The 18,546-nt window shown below is 37.0% G+C and overlaps 1 protein-coding gene and 1 long non-coding RNA gene across 2 annotated transcripts; one reads left to right on the plus strand and one right to left on the minus strand.

Annotated features, from left to right (window-relative positions):
• Positions 1-2,875: 2,875 nt before the first annotated feature.
• LOC148862488 (uncharacterized) lies at positions 2,876-5,854 on the plus strand. The gene is made up of 2 exons (XR_016110606.1): positions 2,876-2,961; positions 4,958-5,854. It is a non-coding gene; the product is annotated as an uncharacterized LOC148862488 (long non-coding RNA).
• A 2,597-nt stretch (positions 5,855-8,451) lies between these two features.
• TOM20-3 (translocase of outer membrane 20 kDa subunit 3) lies at positions 8,452-16,586 on the minus strand. Its single transcript, XM_088976893.1, has 6 exons — positions 16,338-16,586; positions 15,923-16,001; positions 15,632-15,801; positions 15,475-15,522; positions 10,607-10,699; positions 8,452-8,827 (listed from the first exon to the last, which is right to left on the minus strand). Exons 1-6 carry the CDS (start codon positions 16,434-16,436, stop codon positions 8,702-8,704), a joined length of 615 nt encoding a protein of 204 aa, XP_088833019.1. The 5' UTR covers positions 16,437-16,586; the 3' UTR covers positions 8,452-8,701.
• Between the last annotated feature and the right edge of the window lie 1,960 nt (positions 16,587-18,546).

Here is an 18,546-nt window from a genome sequence, read left to right on the forward strand (position 1 = left end):
AATTAAAGAAAATCAAATTAAAAAAAAAAAATCAGAGTGAAAAGGGAGTGGTGCAATGACCGTGAAACATTGATGCCATGGAACGTTGATGAATGTAGCTTTATATGACTGTAAAGAAATCCCCAATATGGATGTTGGGTATGTGGTTGTGAGTGGTGCGGTGGAGACTGTGAGGTGCTGCCGCATCTGAACAGAGACAGGGTTAGACAAGAAATGGTGACTGGTGGTAAGTGGTGACTGTGAGGTGCTTGTCGCCGGCCACCGCTGTGGTCTGTGGGTGAGTAACTTCCAAGATGATTGAACCTGCCTGCAGGGAAACCAATCGACTATCATGAATGAGAGAGAATGCGCTCTGTGCTCTTTGCTTCTCTAGCACTTACCAAGCCTGTAGCTCAAGGGTTTGTATCTTTTTTTCCACTCCGGATTCAGTGCGTTTGGACTCGAAGGGATTTTCTCTTCGAGCCCATTAAAGTTTTGACACGTCATTCAGTGCTCCACTAACCATTACTTACAACCGGCTGAAATTTTATGAGTGACAAAAATAATGTTAAATAAAAATTGACACGTCATTCAGACTCGAACCTTTTTCACCCAACCGCACCATTAACAGCAACAAGCCTTTGTCAACGGTGTTCAACCTACAAAAGAATGGCGACGGGCAACACGGTGATTGTGGATTTTAACGGTAGCAGCAGCGGTGTTAGCGAAAAGTTTCAAACATAAGAATATTCAGAGGAAAGTTGATATCTATGTCTAGGGTTTTTCATCTTTCCTTCTTGAATGCCGATGATAGAATCCTTTTTTTTATTTTCCTTTTAATTCCAGCAAATGGTAATGTTGTATGAATGTTTGAAAATTCCTTTCCTCTGTATCTATTGAGTATTTCTTTTTGGTTTTTTTGTGCTATTTTACATTTGTTGTTTGAATTAACCTGTATTCGGTGTTCAAAAAACTCCAACCATTAATGGGAAGATAAAGTCTTCTTGCGGTTGTGACTTTGGATCTACAAGACAAACACAAGACACGAGTATGTCTTCTTCTTCTTCCATGCAAATGTTCTTCTTCATACGGACAAAAAAAAAATCTAAAGCCCTCACGTTCTCTTCTCTATTCTCAGACTTAGACCCTGCTCCCTCAATCAATAACAACTGTAGTTTATCCCTGTTTTGGCAAGCCGAATGGCAAATGAAATAAAGATAACTAAAAAACAGATAAGATCTCAATATCAAAAGAACCGTTCAGGGGTGCCTTGGCCTTAGGCTTCTTCAATCCAGGCAATTCTACCAAGCGGTATCTTGGTATACGGTACAATAACATTTTCGTGTCAGTTCTGCAAGTACTCAGCCCAGGAGAAGATCCTGGGTGAAGTCAAGCGGCTGATGCATCAATACCCAAATGAGGAACTGAGCATAAACATGACCTGCCACAGCCTGAGTAGCAAGCTAGCGATGCTAAGTGCTTATGACATAGCAGAGACGGGCGTGAACGTGATGGAGGACGGCCAGGCGGTTCTGGTGATGATTTTCTCATTCTCAGGACTAAGAGTCGAGATTGTGAGTTTCAAGGTGTGAGTGGAGAGGTTGGGAGTGAACGTTCATGATACGGTGCCAAAGGTTTCAGGTATACTGTTCAACGAGCATGTGCCAGAGTCGATTCACCGGTTGGCGCAGTGGTTGTTGTGGTGTTACTCACATATCGGAGTTGAGCTCATATTGGACCACAAGTACTCTTTCTTCCTCAATTTCTTATTTAAAAATATTTTATTAGTCATACAACTTCAACCGGTTGCAGGAAATGGCCAGTTAAGCACCGATCGACGTGTCAAAATTTTAGTGGGAAATCCCTTCGAGTCCAAACACACGGGATCCGGAGTGCTTTTTTTCGCTCTGTTTTTACGGTAAGAGATCCCCCTTAGTTTCAATACTAGTCTCTTACTAATTAAATCAAAGGTGCATGGTTTTCAAAAGCAGACCGGACGGTTGGATCGGAAAGATCGGGAATCGGTCTGTTTTTTCAAAAAATTGAATTTTTTCCAAAAACCATTGATTTTAGTCAACAAACCATTGACCGGGGTAGTTAATTGTTTGAACGGTTTTGACTGTTTTTTATTATTATTTATTATTTTTTTGTTAGAATGGACCGATCATTCAGTTCAAATGGTCAGACCATTTGACTCGAGAATTGAACCCCTAACCGGTTCGGTTTTAAAATCCTTGCAAAGGTGTGTTCAAAGATCTATCCTGAGACTATCTTTCCTTCAATTGTATGCTAAATGGAGTGTAGATGTGCTAAAGTGCTTTTCAAAAGAGTGTTAGGAGATAAGCCAATGAATGTTCACAGAGTTCTGCAGAAAGTGAGAAACTTCTAGAGCAATAATAGGTATGAGGTAGAGCGGCTTAGCAATGAAGTTCTGTAGAAATATGAAATTATAGCCTCCCCATAATCTATTAGTAGCCCCCTATAAAATGCATCATGGCCATGGGTTTAGAATCAATCCACGGTCGAGATTCATCCCACTTATACGGTGGGGTTAAGAATTCTATGTTGGGCTGAACAGTCATTCTCCCAAAATCAAAAGGGAAAGATATTATGGTGGCAGAGCATTATAGTTGTACTTAGATAGGGTGTTTCGAAAATAGAAAGCGAACTTCAAGTCTAATCATCAGAGAAATTCAAGAGGACAGTGCAGAGAACTGGAGCGAGGTTGTGGGACCAGCCAAACGGGCAAAGTTGGATTTTGTTTCAAATATGGGGGTGGACCCATTTACTCGTGAAAGCTAGAATGCTGAAATAAGTCCATTTTTAGGCATTGACGGGTTGTTGTGCAATGTGTGATAAGGCCGATATAGATAAGGAGTCTTACCAAAGTAGAAGTGAGGTTGGGCAAGGAAGCAGAACGGATGGGCGAGCAAGGATGGAATGGATTGGGAGGAGGGGAATGAGGAATCGCTACAGGAAGATGTATGTTTTTGTCTTAATCTATTTAATTTTTTGACCTAAGGTTTTGCATCTCAAAAATAGTATTTATTGTAAAAATTAAGTTGTCTGTGCTTAGTTATTGTGAAAAGACAAAACTATGGAAAGGAAGAAAGAAGCTGAAATTAAGAAAAGAGCAGATAAAAAAAGGAAAAGTAATAGAACCTAATATTAATCGGGGAAGAGAGGTTTTAAAAAAGGGTATAATAAGGAAAGGGTTGAAAACAAAGATAAATGCTTTTTGGGGAAAGTTTGGTTGGGTGTTCAAGTGCCTCAGGAAATGAACAAATGATCATGGAAGGGAGGTAAAAACCAATAAAAAATACAGATGTTAAAGTTTGTAGAGGATTTGATGTATTATTGTACTCTTAATGTTATTCCTTACTCAAATGAGTGGGTTGGGGATTTTGTCCCAAGATAGAACCGAGTGCCAAATGAGGATCATGGGGTGGAATTGTCAAGGATTAGGGTTCTCTTTGACAATTAGTGCCCTAAAAGAGATCTAAATAAAGGAAAAACCTGACTTAATTTTTTTATGGAAACAAAATAAAGTCTACTAAATTGCCGGAAAAAATTAGCCTTTCTAAAAAGATGGGAGTGCTGGGGTGTAGATGCTTTGGGGCTGAGTGGGGGCTTAGCCTTATTCTGGACCAAGGTTCAAAGTATCGACACATGTTGATATGTTGGTACTTTTTTTTTTAAGTTTTATTTGTATTTTTTTTCAGAAACCAGTTTAGAGGGGTCGGTTTAAGGCCCAACCACCCTCTGAACCAGTGTCTAACCCGATACAACCCCTAGAGGGGTGTATCGGTAAGCCATCGACACGATATGTATCAGCCAATACAGGCCATTACATATTGATACTTTGAACCTTGTTCTAAACTACTGACATAAACCTAAAAGTTCTTTATGCAGACTATAATTTCATTCATGTCAGAATTCTAAATGATGACATTGGTAGCTAGGTTTGCTCATTCATCTATGGAGAACCAAAAAAAGAAAATAGAGCTTATTTTTGTCAAAATGAAAATGCTTGGCTGACATGACCCTAAAACCTTGGTTTTGCATGGGGGATTTAAACCTTACTTTTCAAAGCAATGGAAAAGGAGGTAGAGTGAAAAGTTTGAGTTACTTTCAGAGAAATAGAGAGTTTTTACAACAATGTGAGTTAATTGAGTTGGAGAGTGTAGGACCTAGATTTACTTGGTTTAATAGAAGAGAAAGGTCCACTCTTAATAAAGCCTAAGTTGGATAGAGGGCTTTGCAATATTGGGTGGCGACAATTATTTGGTAAAGCATTTGTGAGGAATATTGTGTCTTTAGATTATGATCACTATCCAATTATTGTAAAAACTAAAAGAAAAAAAAAACTTGGAAGAGAAGACCTTTTAGGTTTGAAGAGATGCGGACTTCTCATGATCAATGTGAAGCTCTGATAAAGGAGGGTTGGAGTATAGAGCATTATGGTTCTAAACAATTTAAATTATGCCAAATGAGTGGAATTAAGCTTAATCGAAACTTTATCTACAAAAATAAACAATCTGATTATTGAAAAGAAAATAAGTGGAATTAAGCTTAATCAAAATTGTCCTACCATCTCACATCTCTTTTTGCAGACAATAGCTACCTATTCACTAGAGCTGATCTTAAAGAAGGGGACACCATCTTGGAGGCTATCCATGGTTATGAGAGGACTTCTGGGCAGAAAGTAAACTTAGAATATCTTACGTGTAAAAGCAAATGGGATTATGAAGGGTGAAACTTAAAAAACAAACCTGGTGACGTGTTCACTCATGATTATACAACACAGCCCATTAAACAACCTTTCCAACGATGAAGGGTTATACTATGAAGTGGTACCTCGTATGTAAATGGGACTTTCAATTGCTAGCATACTTAAGGAGAGGACAAAAGCAAACGTTAAAGAGACCTATCGTGGTGGATCTTTGTCAATGACATTGCATGTTTTTTGGCATGACAGGTATCAACAAACATGTGCGCATGTTCCTAAGCTCGTCTGGTTGTCTCCATTTGATTTTGAATCGCGGTTGATGACTGTATACATTAAAATTTTCTTAAGCCAAACAACTGACCTTAATTTACATGGTATGGGCCTTTATGGGCATTAGGCCCAAGTCTACATAAATATGACTTAATTGTCTAAGGATCCAATTTTATTAAGTTCAATTGGGCCCATATCCTATTGTAATAGAGTGGTCCTATTGGCAAAACCACTAACTCCTACATAATAGTACATGTATATGAGTTAACACTAATCCAATGCCCCACTCACATGGGATTAGTTGGCAAAGTAGGTTGAGTGACAGTCATAATCCTTTGCTATAAATAGCCTTGCCTAGAGAGAAGTCTTTTTTTTTTACACACTCACATTGCAAAAAGCTCTTACACACCAACACTTGAGGATTGCAAGCAACCACAAGCTCTTGCAAAGTCCAATTACTTCAAGATCAAGAGAGAAAAAAAAAAGGGAAATGTTTCTTAGTTCTCTACAACACTCTTGGATTCAAGCTCTTCAAAGAAGATTAAGCCACTAAAAATGGCCCTTCTTAAATAAGCATCCTTCACACAGATCAACCGCAAAGCCCGAAGTAAAGAAATTTACATCAATTCTTCAGAAGCACCAAATCAAAGAAACCTACATCAACACTTCAAGAAGTGCAAGAAACATGTTAGCGGCCCTCGTCTTCATTGAATTCAAACGTTAATCAAAGGTTGCTGACACCATCAAGCAAAACTCAAAGAGTTCATTCCATTGTATTTTTTTATTACAAATTTATTTTTGTAATTTATCTCCATATTTTGTGTTTATCAAAATACACGAAATTTGTGTCAACATTGACATTTGGCAACAATTCAATCTTTTACTAATGAGTATATCAATCTTCGATACACATGAGACCCACGTCACATGAATGCTGGAGAGATAATGTGAGAGATTCGAGCCCTACCATGTTAATGACTCCATCTTTACCATATAAAGCCTTAGCCTCATGTTAATACAAACAACCCAAAGTTTTAAACCTTTTAGGAGATTTCTCTTTGTTCATAATTAGTTGGCTTGATAGGGTCGAAGAAGGAAAGATCTAAACCTACAGGAATGAAACCTCCCAAAGAAAATCTAGGTAATTTTAGACTTGTGAGGCGAGAGATGTGCTAAATCACCTCAAGGTCCACTTGTTTTCCAAATAACGAATGTCTGCCAAGCCCCAAAGTAAACCAGAATTTTGCAAAGAGTAGGAGGTACCGTGTAAAAGCAAAACAAATCAGATATCCCTATTCGACCCCCCTCCTTTGTTATTGAAGCATAGGGGTGGATTCAAGCCGAGCCGAATACTATACTTGGCTATTCAAGCTCGGCTCGTTGAAATAGTGTTAGGCTTGAGCTCAAGTTCAGCTCGATTCAAAGCTCGTAAGTTCAAGCTTGGCTCGGTTTGAGCTCGACTGCAACCCGTGTTTTTCTAAACATAAAAAATATACATATACAAATATTTTTTATTTTATATACAAAAAATTAAGAATTATAAAAATAATTTATTATTATACATATAAAATATAAAAAATATATACATATAAATAATGTTTTTATTTTACATACAAAAAAATAAGAATTATAAAAACTATTTACCATTATACATAAAAAATAAAAACATTATATACAAAATATTATTATATAATAAAAAATATTTATTATATATATTTACATATCTATATAAAAATATTTATTTATATATGTATGTATGTATTTTTATAAATAATTATAAAAATATTTATTTATTATACTAGGCTCATGAACCTTATGAGCCGAGCTCGAGCTCAATGAATTCGAATAAATTGACTCGAAATTCGATTTAAACTGAGCCGAGCCGAATTCAAATAACTCGTGAGAAGCTCGACTTGTGGCCACCCCTATTAAAGCATGTTGCTACCAAATTTTGCAATATGGGTTAAAAATAGAAAGTTGTTGATCTCAGCTTATGGGGTGTTACCTTGGCCTTGAAGTATTATCTCATACATGGACTCACTTGTAATTACAAAGAAACATCAGAGGCTTCGGGGTGATATCTCGGGAGTGTGGATTCCAATAATCAAATCAGTAATGTTAGAAGTAGAAAAAAAAAATTGAAAATATCGATGAATATAATATAAGGTGAGGTGAAGTGAAATGTGCCAAAGTATATGATGTGTGTCGTAAGTATCCGATGTAATGTAATTAAACAAATGAAAAACTCACCTATTTATAGGAGTTTCATCCAAGAATGGGCACTCACTAACAAGTTGTATGCACGTAGGCAATGAGCCTACGTTAAATGGGCTGACGTTGATGTTTTGATTAACTCATCCACATGTATGATTTACATGAATGTTCACATATTGTTTCCTCAGTTAGCTAGATGTATATGCCATAAGCTCGTGTCAGGTCAGCTTGGTCAGATCAAGTCATCTCAACCAAGCTTAAGTGAGCTCGATTAAATCAACTTGACCAAGGGTTAACTCAGCCGAGTCGGTTTGTCCCTTTAAGGTGATGTAAGGTCAATTAACAACTTTTCCGCCAGCGCCACACTGCCAATTGCAGACCACTGTACAACGTTTTAGTTTATAGACGACTCGAGCTGGATGATGCTGTTTGTTTCTATTCTTTGGAAATTGGAAGATTTCTTCTTTCTGCACCACCAGGCATTGGCTTGGGTGAGATTATGTAATTGTTTCAGTGCATGGTTTTCCGTAAGAAAGTCTGCTTGAGAAGAGAAACCTTTGTCACCAATCACTGACCTACGCCAAGCTTAGGTGTAGACCAAAAACAAAATTTAGGGAAAGTTGATTTGTGAATGCGGAAATCCATCCATCTGATAGGTGGCTGGATCAGTGGCAGGATTCCTCCAGATTGCATTTTAAGGTCAAGTGCAAATTTGAATGGTAAGAATCATAAGACCTAGTTAAGCAGCAGCAATGAGAACATTCATGAATCATAATTCAACAGCATTTACATTCCTTTCAGTTTTTTTCAAGTAGTGACGAGGAAATAACCAAGGTAATCAAACAGCATTTGGCACAACCGACTCTTGATACACGGATGAAGCTACCAAAGTACTAATTTGCCATCCGGCAAGCCCCAAGACAACTGACAAGTGACAACCCACTCCTTTTCTTCACCTCAGCCATTCTGGTTATCTAATAAAATTTTTAAAACATCGGATTGCCACCAGTCAGGTCTGGCTTGTTGCAATGCCTGAAAATGGATTTCTACATGCACGAATGAATATAGCATGCCAAAAGGCTACACTGAAACTACTTAAAGAAATGAGCAGTGTAGATCATCACATTGCACACGGTATTGGCATGTGCCAGTAGGGTAATGAGTGGATCCATCTTTGTACGAAACCCAGAAGTTAGTTCTCAATTGGATCCTTCTAACAGAGAACGAAAAATAACAAATTCAAATTCTAAAACAGATAATGGGTGTAAGAGAAACTTCTCAATTGAAAAATTAAAAAAAAAAGAGGAAATTAATATTTTGTAACAGAAATCTGTCAATCACTAAGTAATCGCTTTGAATTTAAAAACAACATACAGATAGTTGACCACATACTGCTAAATTTTCTACAGAGCTCATCTTGGAAAATTTTTGACCAAAATCAAACCTCAGTGTAAACATTCCAAACAGCAGTAGGCTTGCCTCCAGAGATGCCCAAAATACTTGCTGTTCTTATCTTGGAGGTGGTGGAGGAACATGAGATTTTGCCATACCCACCCATGCAACAATGCCAACTGCAAGGATTATCCATCCAAAAATATCATACTTGAGGTCACTGCTTTTCTTTTTCTTTGAGCTCTGAAACACAAACAGTACTCAAGTTAATACCAATCCCTCATCGTAGAACTTCCCAAAACGAAACCTCTCATATTCATGTTTCTATATTTCTTTCACTAGACAATCCTTACTTACCATTCTTCTGGGAAAAAAGAAACCCAAAAAAATATCAAAGTTATGGATTCTTGAGATGGATTAGAAAATTGGAAATCAACACTTACGCAGCTATGTACTTCTGTAAGTTCGAGATCAGCTTATGGGGTTTCTTTGTTGCTGTCAGGTTTGTTTGTGGAGTGAATTTGTTTTTGGTGTTTTATTTTGTTGGTTTGTTTGCCTTGCTTGGGGAGGTGGGTACATGGGACTTGTTTATTTGTATGGTTGGGTTGTGAGTTGATAATTAGGTGGTTTTGGAGTTTTTTTATCTCTCTCAGGTGACTTCTGGTCACCTTCCTTGTATTTCTTCTTTTTATTTTATTACAAAAAAAGGACATAATAATGTGTTCCAAGAAAATACATATTGACAACAAAAGGCAATGGCACCAAAAAATTACACTAATGCTGATACTAGGTACATGCATTGTTGCGCAGTTTATGATATCCAAGTAATGCTCCACAGCTACAAAACGTAAATACACAAATATTCCAAAATAAACATGCAAATATAGTACTATTTCATGTGGCTAGAAGGGGCAAAAGCAGAAATCAAGAACCGGGATGCAAATCAAGAAAGTATTCATTTGGTTCACTGGCAGTCTTGCTTACATATTCACCTACTGGTGGAGAAGTACCATTGTGCCACTCTTACCTTTTTACAATTGGGTTATCAATAATACACATAAAAAGCATGCTGAAATGATGATTCAGCATAGAGATGGCTCAGAAGCAATAGTTCATTATCTAGTAGATATTTCCATTTTAATGGTCTATCTAAGAATTGAAATACGCAGACCCATTCAGTAGCCCAACATGAGAAACGTTTCCAAATGCTTTGTTTCCAATAACTTTAAACCTCAGTTTTATGCATACACATCAGTTATTTTTTTTCCTTTTGATATTGAGAAAAGAGTTGGAGAGGGAAAAAATGAAAAGCGCTTATTCGCATAAATGGAAACTTAAATTGGAAAAAGAATCAAGAGAAAGGAGAAAGTACACACAACCAATCAGGTAAAACCCTCACTTCAAATATGAAATAGGAAATTAAATGTAAGACATTATTTAGCATGCTCTAAGTAGATATGTGTCAAGATTTGGTGGCTGAGCTAGGAGTATTCAAAACCAAAAATGCAAGTTGAGACATCATTGTATTTGGGAATATATACATAACTCCTGAGGCACCGTGGGATGTCAATGGATTGGACAAAATTTCTTATCAGAAAATCCAATCCAATTTCTTACATTATCAGATGTCCATTAAAAACAAACCATCCAATATGGTAGGATTCAGTTTAGTACCAAGGTGATATCAGCAAGCCAGGTAATTATTACCAGAATAGAACAATTGAAGCAAATTTTATATTTTAGAATTGCATTTGTTATTTTATTTTAATAACAAAAAAACTATCCATGAGATCCTTCTCTTTATTGTTGTATATGATCGAATGGATGGTTATTGTGGTTATTGGATTATTCAATTCAATAATACTGTTTTTAAACCCATTCCATTTCTAGGAACTTAATGGATACTCAAACCCAACTTACTTGGATCCAATCAAAATACGCGCATGCCCCAGTAAAATGTATCTTATGCATACATAGTTCCATGTTTATTGCAAGTGAAAAAAAAAAAGTTTAGGAACTCACCTTTGCACTTGAAGAAGTTGAAGATCCTCCACTTGTTCCTGTTGCCTGTTGACTAAGTCCATGCTTGTGGATTTCCATATGCAGTTCAGGAGCCTAAGGTAATGAGGCAAACATTAACCAAGGTGAAAGTCAGAAATATAATTGTAATTAAGGCTCAACAATAACAATCACATAAAAAGAGCTGCACTAAGTACGAGAAACAATTGAGCACTTGAGATCAAGAATTTCAGTTCTTTTGATCTTGGTCTTTGTACATCTTTACATTTAAATCAAAATAATAATTTTTTATTACTTATCAAAAAAAGGCTACAAGCAAGGGATTTATGTGCAACTTAGAACAAACTACAGTTTTTTTTATGAGCAACAGAAACTTAGAGCAAGCTACCATTGGGTGGGTGACACATCCAGAAGCCCCACAAACCAATTCAATAGAAACCCCATGAGGATTAATCAACAAGATATTTTGTCCTTGTCTATTCTCCCAAAATTCAATAAGAGATCGTGTTTCCACAAAATCTAAGGCAATCAATTCTACCACCTGAATGGCAAATTCCGGCTCTAAAAGGAAGACCACAGTGTCATCAAATAGCAATTCATGGTGACTCACCACAAAAAACAAACTTTGATTTGGAAATGATACCAACATCAATCCAAAAAAGGAAATGAAATAGGACAGCAGAAATGAGAACAAAGTGACCAGTGTCAAGCAGCCAAGAGGAGTAGGTAAAGAGAACTTACCATGTTACCAAGCTAGCAAGGGCATGGCTGGGATTTTTTTTTTGATCAATGGACTGTTGGATATGGATTTACAATAAACATTTAAGTATCCAACATGATGCGGCACCTACATGCATCTGGGTATCATAGCTCACTGTCTAGGTAAAAAAAGGGGCAGCCCAGTGCATGAGGCTCCCCCAATGCAGAGTCTTGGGAGGGACAGATGTACACAGCCTTATCCCTGCACATACAGAGAAGCTGTTTCCAAGATTTGAACCCTGGTCACCCAGCTAACTGTCTAGGTAAACACTGCAAACACTAAATTTAGTTGTTGAATAGCATCTCTAGCTTCTTTGCAGGCCAAGGATGGCAAGCGTTTAACATGCAGTGCAACTCTAGTGCATAGTTTTCAAAGCACTGAGGCAAGGCTAAGCGATATGGGGGCACTTTGTCTCCTAGTTGCCTAGGCAGGCACATAAGCATAACCTAGGCAATGGGATTTTTTTTTTTTGAATAAAAACCACGAATCCTACAGTAATTCCCCAAGTTTCATGGAAAACAACAACCATCTTTCACTATATAGTCTATAATCTTCATAAAAATGTATAAACTTCATTTGGAACATAGAAAATTAACATGTTGATGAAAAATGGAAGAAAGAAAAGAAAATTCAGAAAATATAGAAGGTCTGAGCCTTTATTGTTGTCCTATAAAGAAAATCAATATGTGTTGATTGGACAAAATTTTGAGTTTTTCAATGCTTATATTAGTTCAGGTTTTGAAGTCTTCGAGCATTCAAGATAGTATACATCTTGATTGAACCTTAAAAGATAAGAAAAATAATAAAAAGAAACTAGTATTTTAACTCAAACTGAACAATGTAGTGCAATAATGTCTGTTTCATTATTATAATCTTAGAAAGTTAAGAATACCACGTAAAAAATATCTTGGTGATTAAGTGTGGTGGGCAGGTGGCCCTCCATGAATGCCTTACCACCAAGGCATCACTATACATGTTAAGCAACTTTGGTATTACTCCATTGTCATAGTTAGGCTGTACATCTTAGAGATAGTCTTTATTATGATAGTGGGTTGTTCTTGTGCTATTTTGTGTAGTAATAGCAGACACGCCTTCACTGGGTTATTTGGCTTCTCATTTGATTGATAGCAGCACTTTTGTGTTTTATTGGGTGGCTGCAAGAAATTGTTGTGACTATGTGAACTCATGAAAACTAAATGACCCAGGCACTCACCATGTGATTTGGTTTATCCTCTGACTTATAGTATATCATGTTTCTTTGTAGAGGCCAAAAGAAAGTGCTATGATTATGTGAACTCATCACTTCACATGTTAGGATAACTTTGTATTTCTTGACATTCCTATTAAAGTAGTGGATCCTAGAGGTAGGATCCATTTTATCATATGATTATAAGTAGTTCATGACTTCATGTATTACTTGGGGTAGCAACATGCCAACAAGCATGCATGCACTAGGTAATTTCGTCTTTCGTTTGATTGATAGAATGTCTATGTTTTATTGGAGGGTTGCAAAAAAGTGTTGTGACCATGTGTATTAATCAAAACCAAATCACCTAGCCAATACTCACAAGCTGATTTGGTTTTAAATTTGATTATTAACATGTCTATGACTTATTGGAGGGTCACATGAAAGTGTTGTAACCACGTGAACTTATTGAAATTAAACCACCCAACACTCACTGGATGAATGCATTTTGCTTTTGATTGATAGCATGCTAGTGTTTTATTAGAAGGTCACAAGAAAGTATTATGACCATGTGAACACATCACAAAACATGTTAGGCTACCTTAGCATTTCTTTATTGACATAGTAAGGTAGTAGTTTAGAAGTCTCTGTTTTTTTTCATATGTTAGTGGGTTATTTCTGTATCATTTAGAGTAGAAAAAAGGAATGCACTCATTGGATGATCTGATTGTTAGCATGACTGTGTTTTATTGTAGGGTTACAAGAAAGTATTGTGACCATGTGAACTCATTGAAACCAAATCACCCAAGCATACACTTATTCAGTGACTTTGGTTTTTCATTTGATTGATAGCATGCTTGTGTTTCATTGGAGGGTCATGTGCAAGTGATGTGGTTGTGTGAACTCATCATTCCTAGGTTCAAAATATTGATACACCCGATATGCTGGTAGAGGCGTATCAAGCAGTAGAGGTAGTTTTTTTTTTTTTCAAATCCTGTTCAGAGGGGCCGGTTTAAGGTCCGCCCACCCCCTGAACCAGTCAAAACCCCAACACACCCTCTGTAGGGGCGTATCGGGTATCGACCAATACGTATCAATACTTTGAACCTTGCATCATTCAACATGTTAGGCTACTGTGATATTTCTAAATTGTTATAGTAAGGTAGTAGACCCTAGAAACAACCTCTTTTTTTCATATGCTAGTGGGTTGTTTTTGTTAGTGTCATTTGGGGTAGCAACAACAAGATAACTCTTTAGATAATATGATTTTTCATTTGATTAATAGCATGCTTGTGTTTTATTAGAGGGCTGCAAGTGTTTTGACCATGTGAACACATTGAAACCAAATCACTCAGGCAAGCATTCACCGGGTGATTTGGCTGATATTATGTCATGTTTTATTGGAGGGTCAAAAGAATGTTTTGTGACCATGTGAATTCATTGCTCCACATGTTAAGCTGTCCTTGTATTTCTTGATTGTCAAAGTAAGGGAGTCGACCCTACAGGCATACTTTTAAGGGATCGGTAAGGCATGCTGTGCCTTACTGAAGGGTCAAAACAAAGTGTTGTGAGCATGTGAACTCATTGCTCCGCATGTAAATCTATATTTGTATTTTTTTCTTATTGTCAAAGTAAGGTAATGGACCCTAGAGGCATAGTTTTCAAGGTGTCAAGGAAAGGCTAGGCGATGGGTGTTACATAACAAGCAACAACCATCTTTGCTATTAATTGTCTACAATCTTCATGAAAAAATGTATAAGCTTCATTTGAAACATAAAAAATCAACATATTCATGAAAAATGGAAGAAAGAAAATTTGTAACATTTGATGGCACACCAAATTATAAGTAAACAAGTCAGCCAATATGGACTGTTACCAGATGTAGCAGAAACTGGTGTGTTTATTTCTGATCTGAACTCTAATATTACCTGAAATTATCAATTCAACACCTAGAGGTGCATGCCCTACATGTATATAGCCCTCTAGAAATCCCCAGTAAGAGTATTTCTTGACACACACACAGCTAGTAAAGAAATTTCACCTGGATTAGCTAACACCATAGCAAGGTCTAACATCTATGTCATTGTCCAGATCTTTCGGATATTGAATTCGAGCTACACCACCAAGATCCAGGCACCAGAAAATGAATCTAAATCTCTATTAGTGCCAAACTGAGTACCAGAATGAATTCCATATACTTATTGGCAGATCTATTCAGTCAAAGAAAAATAACAGAAGAAAAAGGAAAGGAAAAATAATCAGGTTTCAAAATTATTTTATCATGAAATAGAAACCTCTTTTTATAACTATGAGGTTAAAAAAAAAATTATAAGTACGAAATAAGAAACCTTATTTCAGTTTCTTATGACAGATAGCTCGTAGAATAACCTAAAACCAAGTTGTACTCAGCTTTCCAAAACTTTCAACCCTTAGAAAGACTGCTGCCATCAACTAACTCTACCTGTTTTGTGTAGTTCCCATTATCATTTGTTAAAATTTGCTCTTTAACATAATGTTGAATTTATGCTCACCTCCCTACCATCTTAGGTTCTCTGAATCTCTTTGGCACCTTGGTATTGTGTTCCTGTTTTGATTTTATGTAAACACCACATAGACAATTTGACTTTAAACATATTTGGTTGGGCAGATTTAACTTCAAATGGTTCCAGTCATCTTGTGTGGCGCCTAATAGAGTTACAGAGCCAATAACAAACTATTTTGCAGTGTGTTTTGTGCCAGAACATCTCACTTTCTCGATTCCCAATGGCATGATTTAAATTCAAACATTGTAAATTAAAACACCATAGTACAAAACAGCCTCTTAGTGGGTGCTGAAAACGCAGTTCAAAGACAAAGAAGCAAACATGAGCAACCCAGAATTAGTTAATAGCTGTCTACCAAGTGGCACGAAGACTAATAAGGTACCTTAGCAGTAACCTCTAAAGACTTGAGGTAAAGCTCATTTCCTGGATCCTACAAGAAACAGGAGTAACCATAAGTTCCTTTAGCATATTTAAGGTGTATCACATTTCAAACGAGAAAAAAAAAACACAATATCATGGAGCTTGATTGCTAAAGTTACTTCGTCTACTGCTTGCTGGAAGTACTGAGAAGCTTTTTCAAAGTAAGTCTTGGCTTCCTCATGCTCAGGAGTTAGAAAGGCATTAGATGTGTGTGCATTTCCTAAGCACCAAAGTGTGTCATGCTTTCTTGGATTAACTGACAACGCCTCCTCCAGCTTCGAAATGGCATCTGCGGAATTACATTACAAAATAGAAGCATAAGAATTTACATCATCCACAACCCTAATTAGAACTCAGCAGATGAGGATGCAGATAACCATATATATATATATATATATAAACAACAAAACCTTTTATCATGTTCTTAGAGTCTGCGACGCTTTGGAATTGTGACAATTCAAGAAGCGCTCCTCCCCATCTCGTAAGGTTCTGCCGAAATTAAGCAAAATGGACTAAATAAGCAAGATAGATGAATATACTCAAAAGAACATTAGAACAAACGATAGTCTGTTCGTGGTTCTTGGAGCTCTAAGATAACAATAATAGTGATGATAAACCGGCAAACTATAAGGAATATATATTTTCTTTTCATCCTGAGTGAGCTTCTGGTAAAGCTGTTAATCCATTGAAGTAGCATTTCAATGTTGAACAAGTACCGAAGATCATCAGACAACGGTATCCAACAATGTGAAGCTGAATCAAAAAGAATAAAACAGAAGTAAAAGGAATATGAAATAACAAGTGACAAGGTCAGAATGTACGAACATCTGCATCGAGTGGATTCTTGGCGTAATTGGCCTCGGCAGTCTTTCGAGCGTGCTCGAAGAACACGAGGCGGTCGAAATCGCTCTGGGGCACGTCCATGACTGCTACTGCGGTGGTTTGATCAAATTTCTTTAATGGAGTCTCAAGTCTGCCTGTTTTTTTCCCTGCTCCTTGCGCTAGGGCTTGCAAGAAGGTGTTGTAGCGGCTTTACGAGTGAAGAGGGAAAATGAGAAAAATACAGAATTGGCTTTTATAGCTTCGTGGCTTGGCTATTTAAAAAGCAGCCAAATAGCCCAGCTTCATGTGCACGACACGTTAGCAAGGTCAACCCTAATGCAAATGCCCTATAATACCCTCTCACAATGTTTTCAACCTGCCGTTGATCCAACCGGTCGAACCGATCGAACCATCATTCGGCTAAGATTTTGGGTCTGGTTCAATTAAGATTCATTAAACGGTCAAAAGAAGTTAGCTTGGTCAAAAACCATTCGACCAAACTAGTTCAATCATTGACTCATTCGACTGAGTGACCGAGTCATGGGTTGCACACTTGATGCATATAAAATTTTCAGAGGTTATAACTTTGTACTGCGATGCCCGATTGGGTATTTTTTTATTTTGGATAACTTTTTGAGATTTATGCATCACCTTGCTATTTTCATAAAAAAAAGGCCTCAAATTATTATTTTTTATATTTTTTAGAAATAAAAAATAAAAATTGAATTGAAAACATATATTAAACATAAAATAGTACATATAACATATCTTAAACATAGTTATACATTATTTATTGCTAAAATGTATATTTATATACGTGATGATGTAGCACAATTTGAACCGTTTGACCCGACCAATCGAATCGATGACCCACAACCTGAAGGCAAAATTGGTTTGGCCTCCGGGTCGATTTTTAAAACATTGCCCTCCCAACATGATCTGACACCACACATCTAATACATGGTGGGTCCCTCTTTTATGGTAGGTTCCAATGTGCGATGTCAAATCACATTGAGAGAGAGACCATATATGCTTTTCACATAGTGTGCCTCACACCGACCTCACAGGCACATCCCACCATGTATCAAGAACATCTCTCATACTTATATGTTATTATTAATGGGAGGTGTTCCCAATGCACAATGGGATGTGCTTTTGAGGTTGGTGTGAAGCACGCTTTGTGAGGAGCAAATCCAATCTTGTTGAGAGGGTATTGGAACCTATTTTTATTGGCAGGTGACCCCATCATGGTCCACATCTTAAAACTTGGCCCAAACCTTAAACGACGTTACTAACTAAGGGCTAGCTCGTTGGTGTGTTAGCTAGTTTGGTCAAGGGGAAGTTATTAATGGACAATGGTGCATGGCACCAAGTACCAAAATGAAAAAAAAAAAGACCTTAAATAACGTCTATTGATATATTCTACTAAGCCCATACCCAAAAACATATTAAAAATTTAGACACATTTGGTATCGGCTTAGGATTGGACCAGATTTGGTTTATTCAGTTTGGTTTAAACAGACCTATTGGGTCCAACATATTAATATTTTGCATTGTCAATCTAAGTTCTAAGCATCAAATAACAACAACAACAACAACAATAATAACAATGTATGGTTGAACCTAGTTCAAGTTTAATTAGAATTAGGGTTGGGTTCAGCATGGGCTATCTAAAGGCGATGCATGTGCCTAAACCATGTAAAATTATAGATTTGATCACTTTGGTCTCGAGTTGGGCCCAAGTTATCACTAATTAGAATTGCAATTGGGGCTGTGTTTTTAGCGATACAAACGTTGAATCTGAGTATTTATGTACCCAGTTCAGATTTTTGAGCAAAGTTCAAAATATCAATACGCCGATAGGGGCGTATCGGGTGAATTGGTACACGTTTTTATTTATTTTTTCCGCAATTAGCTTAGGGGGGCCGGTTTAGGGCTCCTCTACCCCCTAAAGTGGTAAGACCTTTGATACACCCACTGTAGGGGTGTATTGGAGGGGTCCCAGAATGATACATATAAATACTTTGAACCTTGTTTTTGAGCATTGTTTGCCATACAAAAATGAAACAATTAATAGAATGAAAATGTATTTTTTTCCTAACACTTTTTGTATCGCGAGAATAGTGCATTAATGTATCCATTCGATGGATACAAGATTGTATTCTTCGGATCTCGATGTAAGTAGACTTCCTTTATTTAGTTCAGAGAGAGA

The sequence above is a fragment of the Nelumbo lutea genome, chromosome 3, assembly GCF_056320005.1.
Source record: "Nelumbo lutea isolate HS-2025 chromosome 3, American lotus-T2T, whole genome shotgun sequence".
NCBI classification, from domain to species: Eukaryota; Viridiplantae; Streptophyta; class Magnoliopsida; order Proteales; family Nelumbonaceae; genus Nelumbo; species Nelumbo lutea.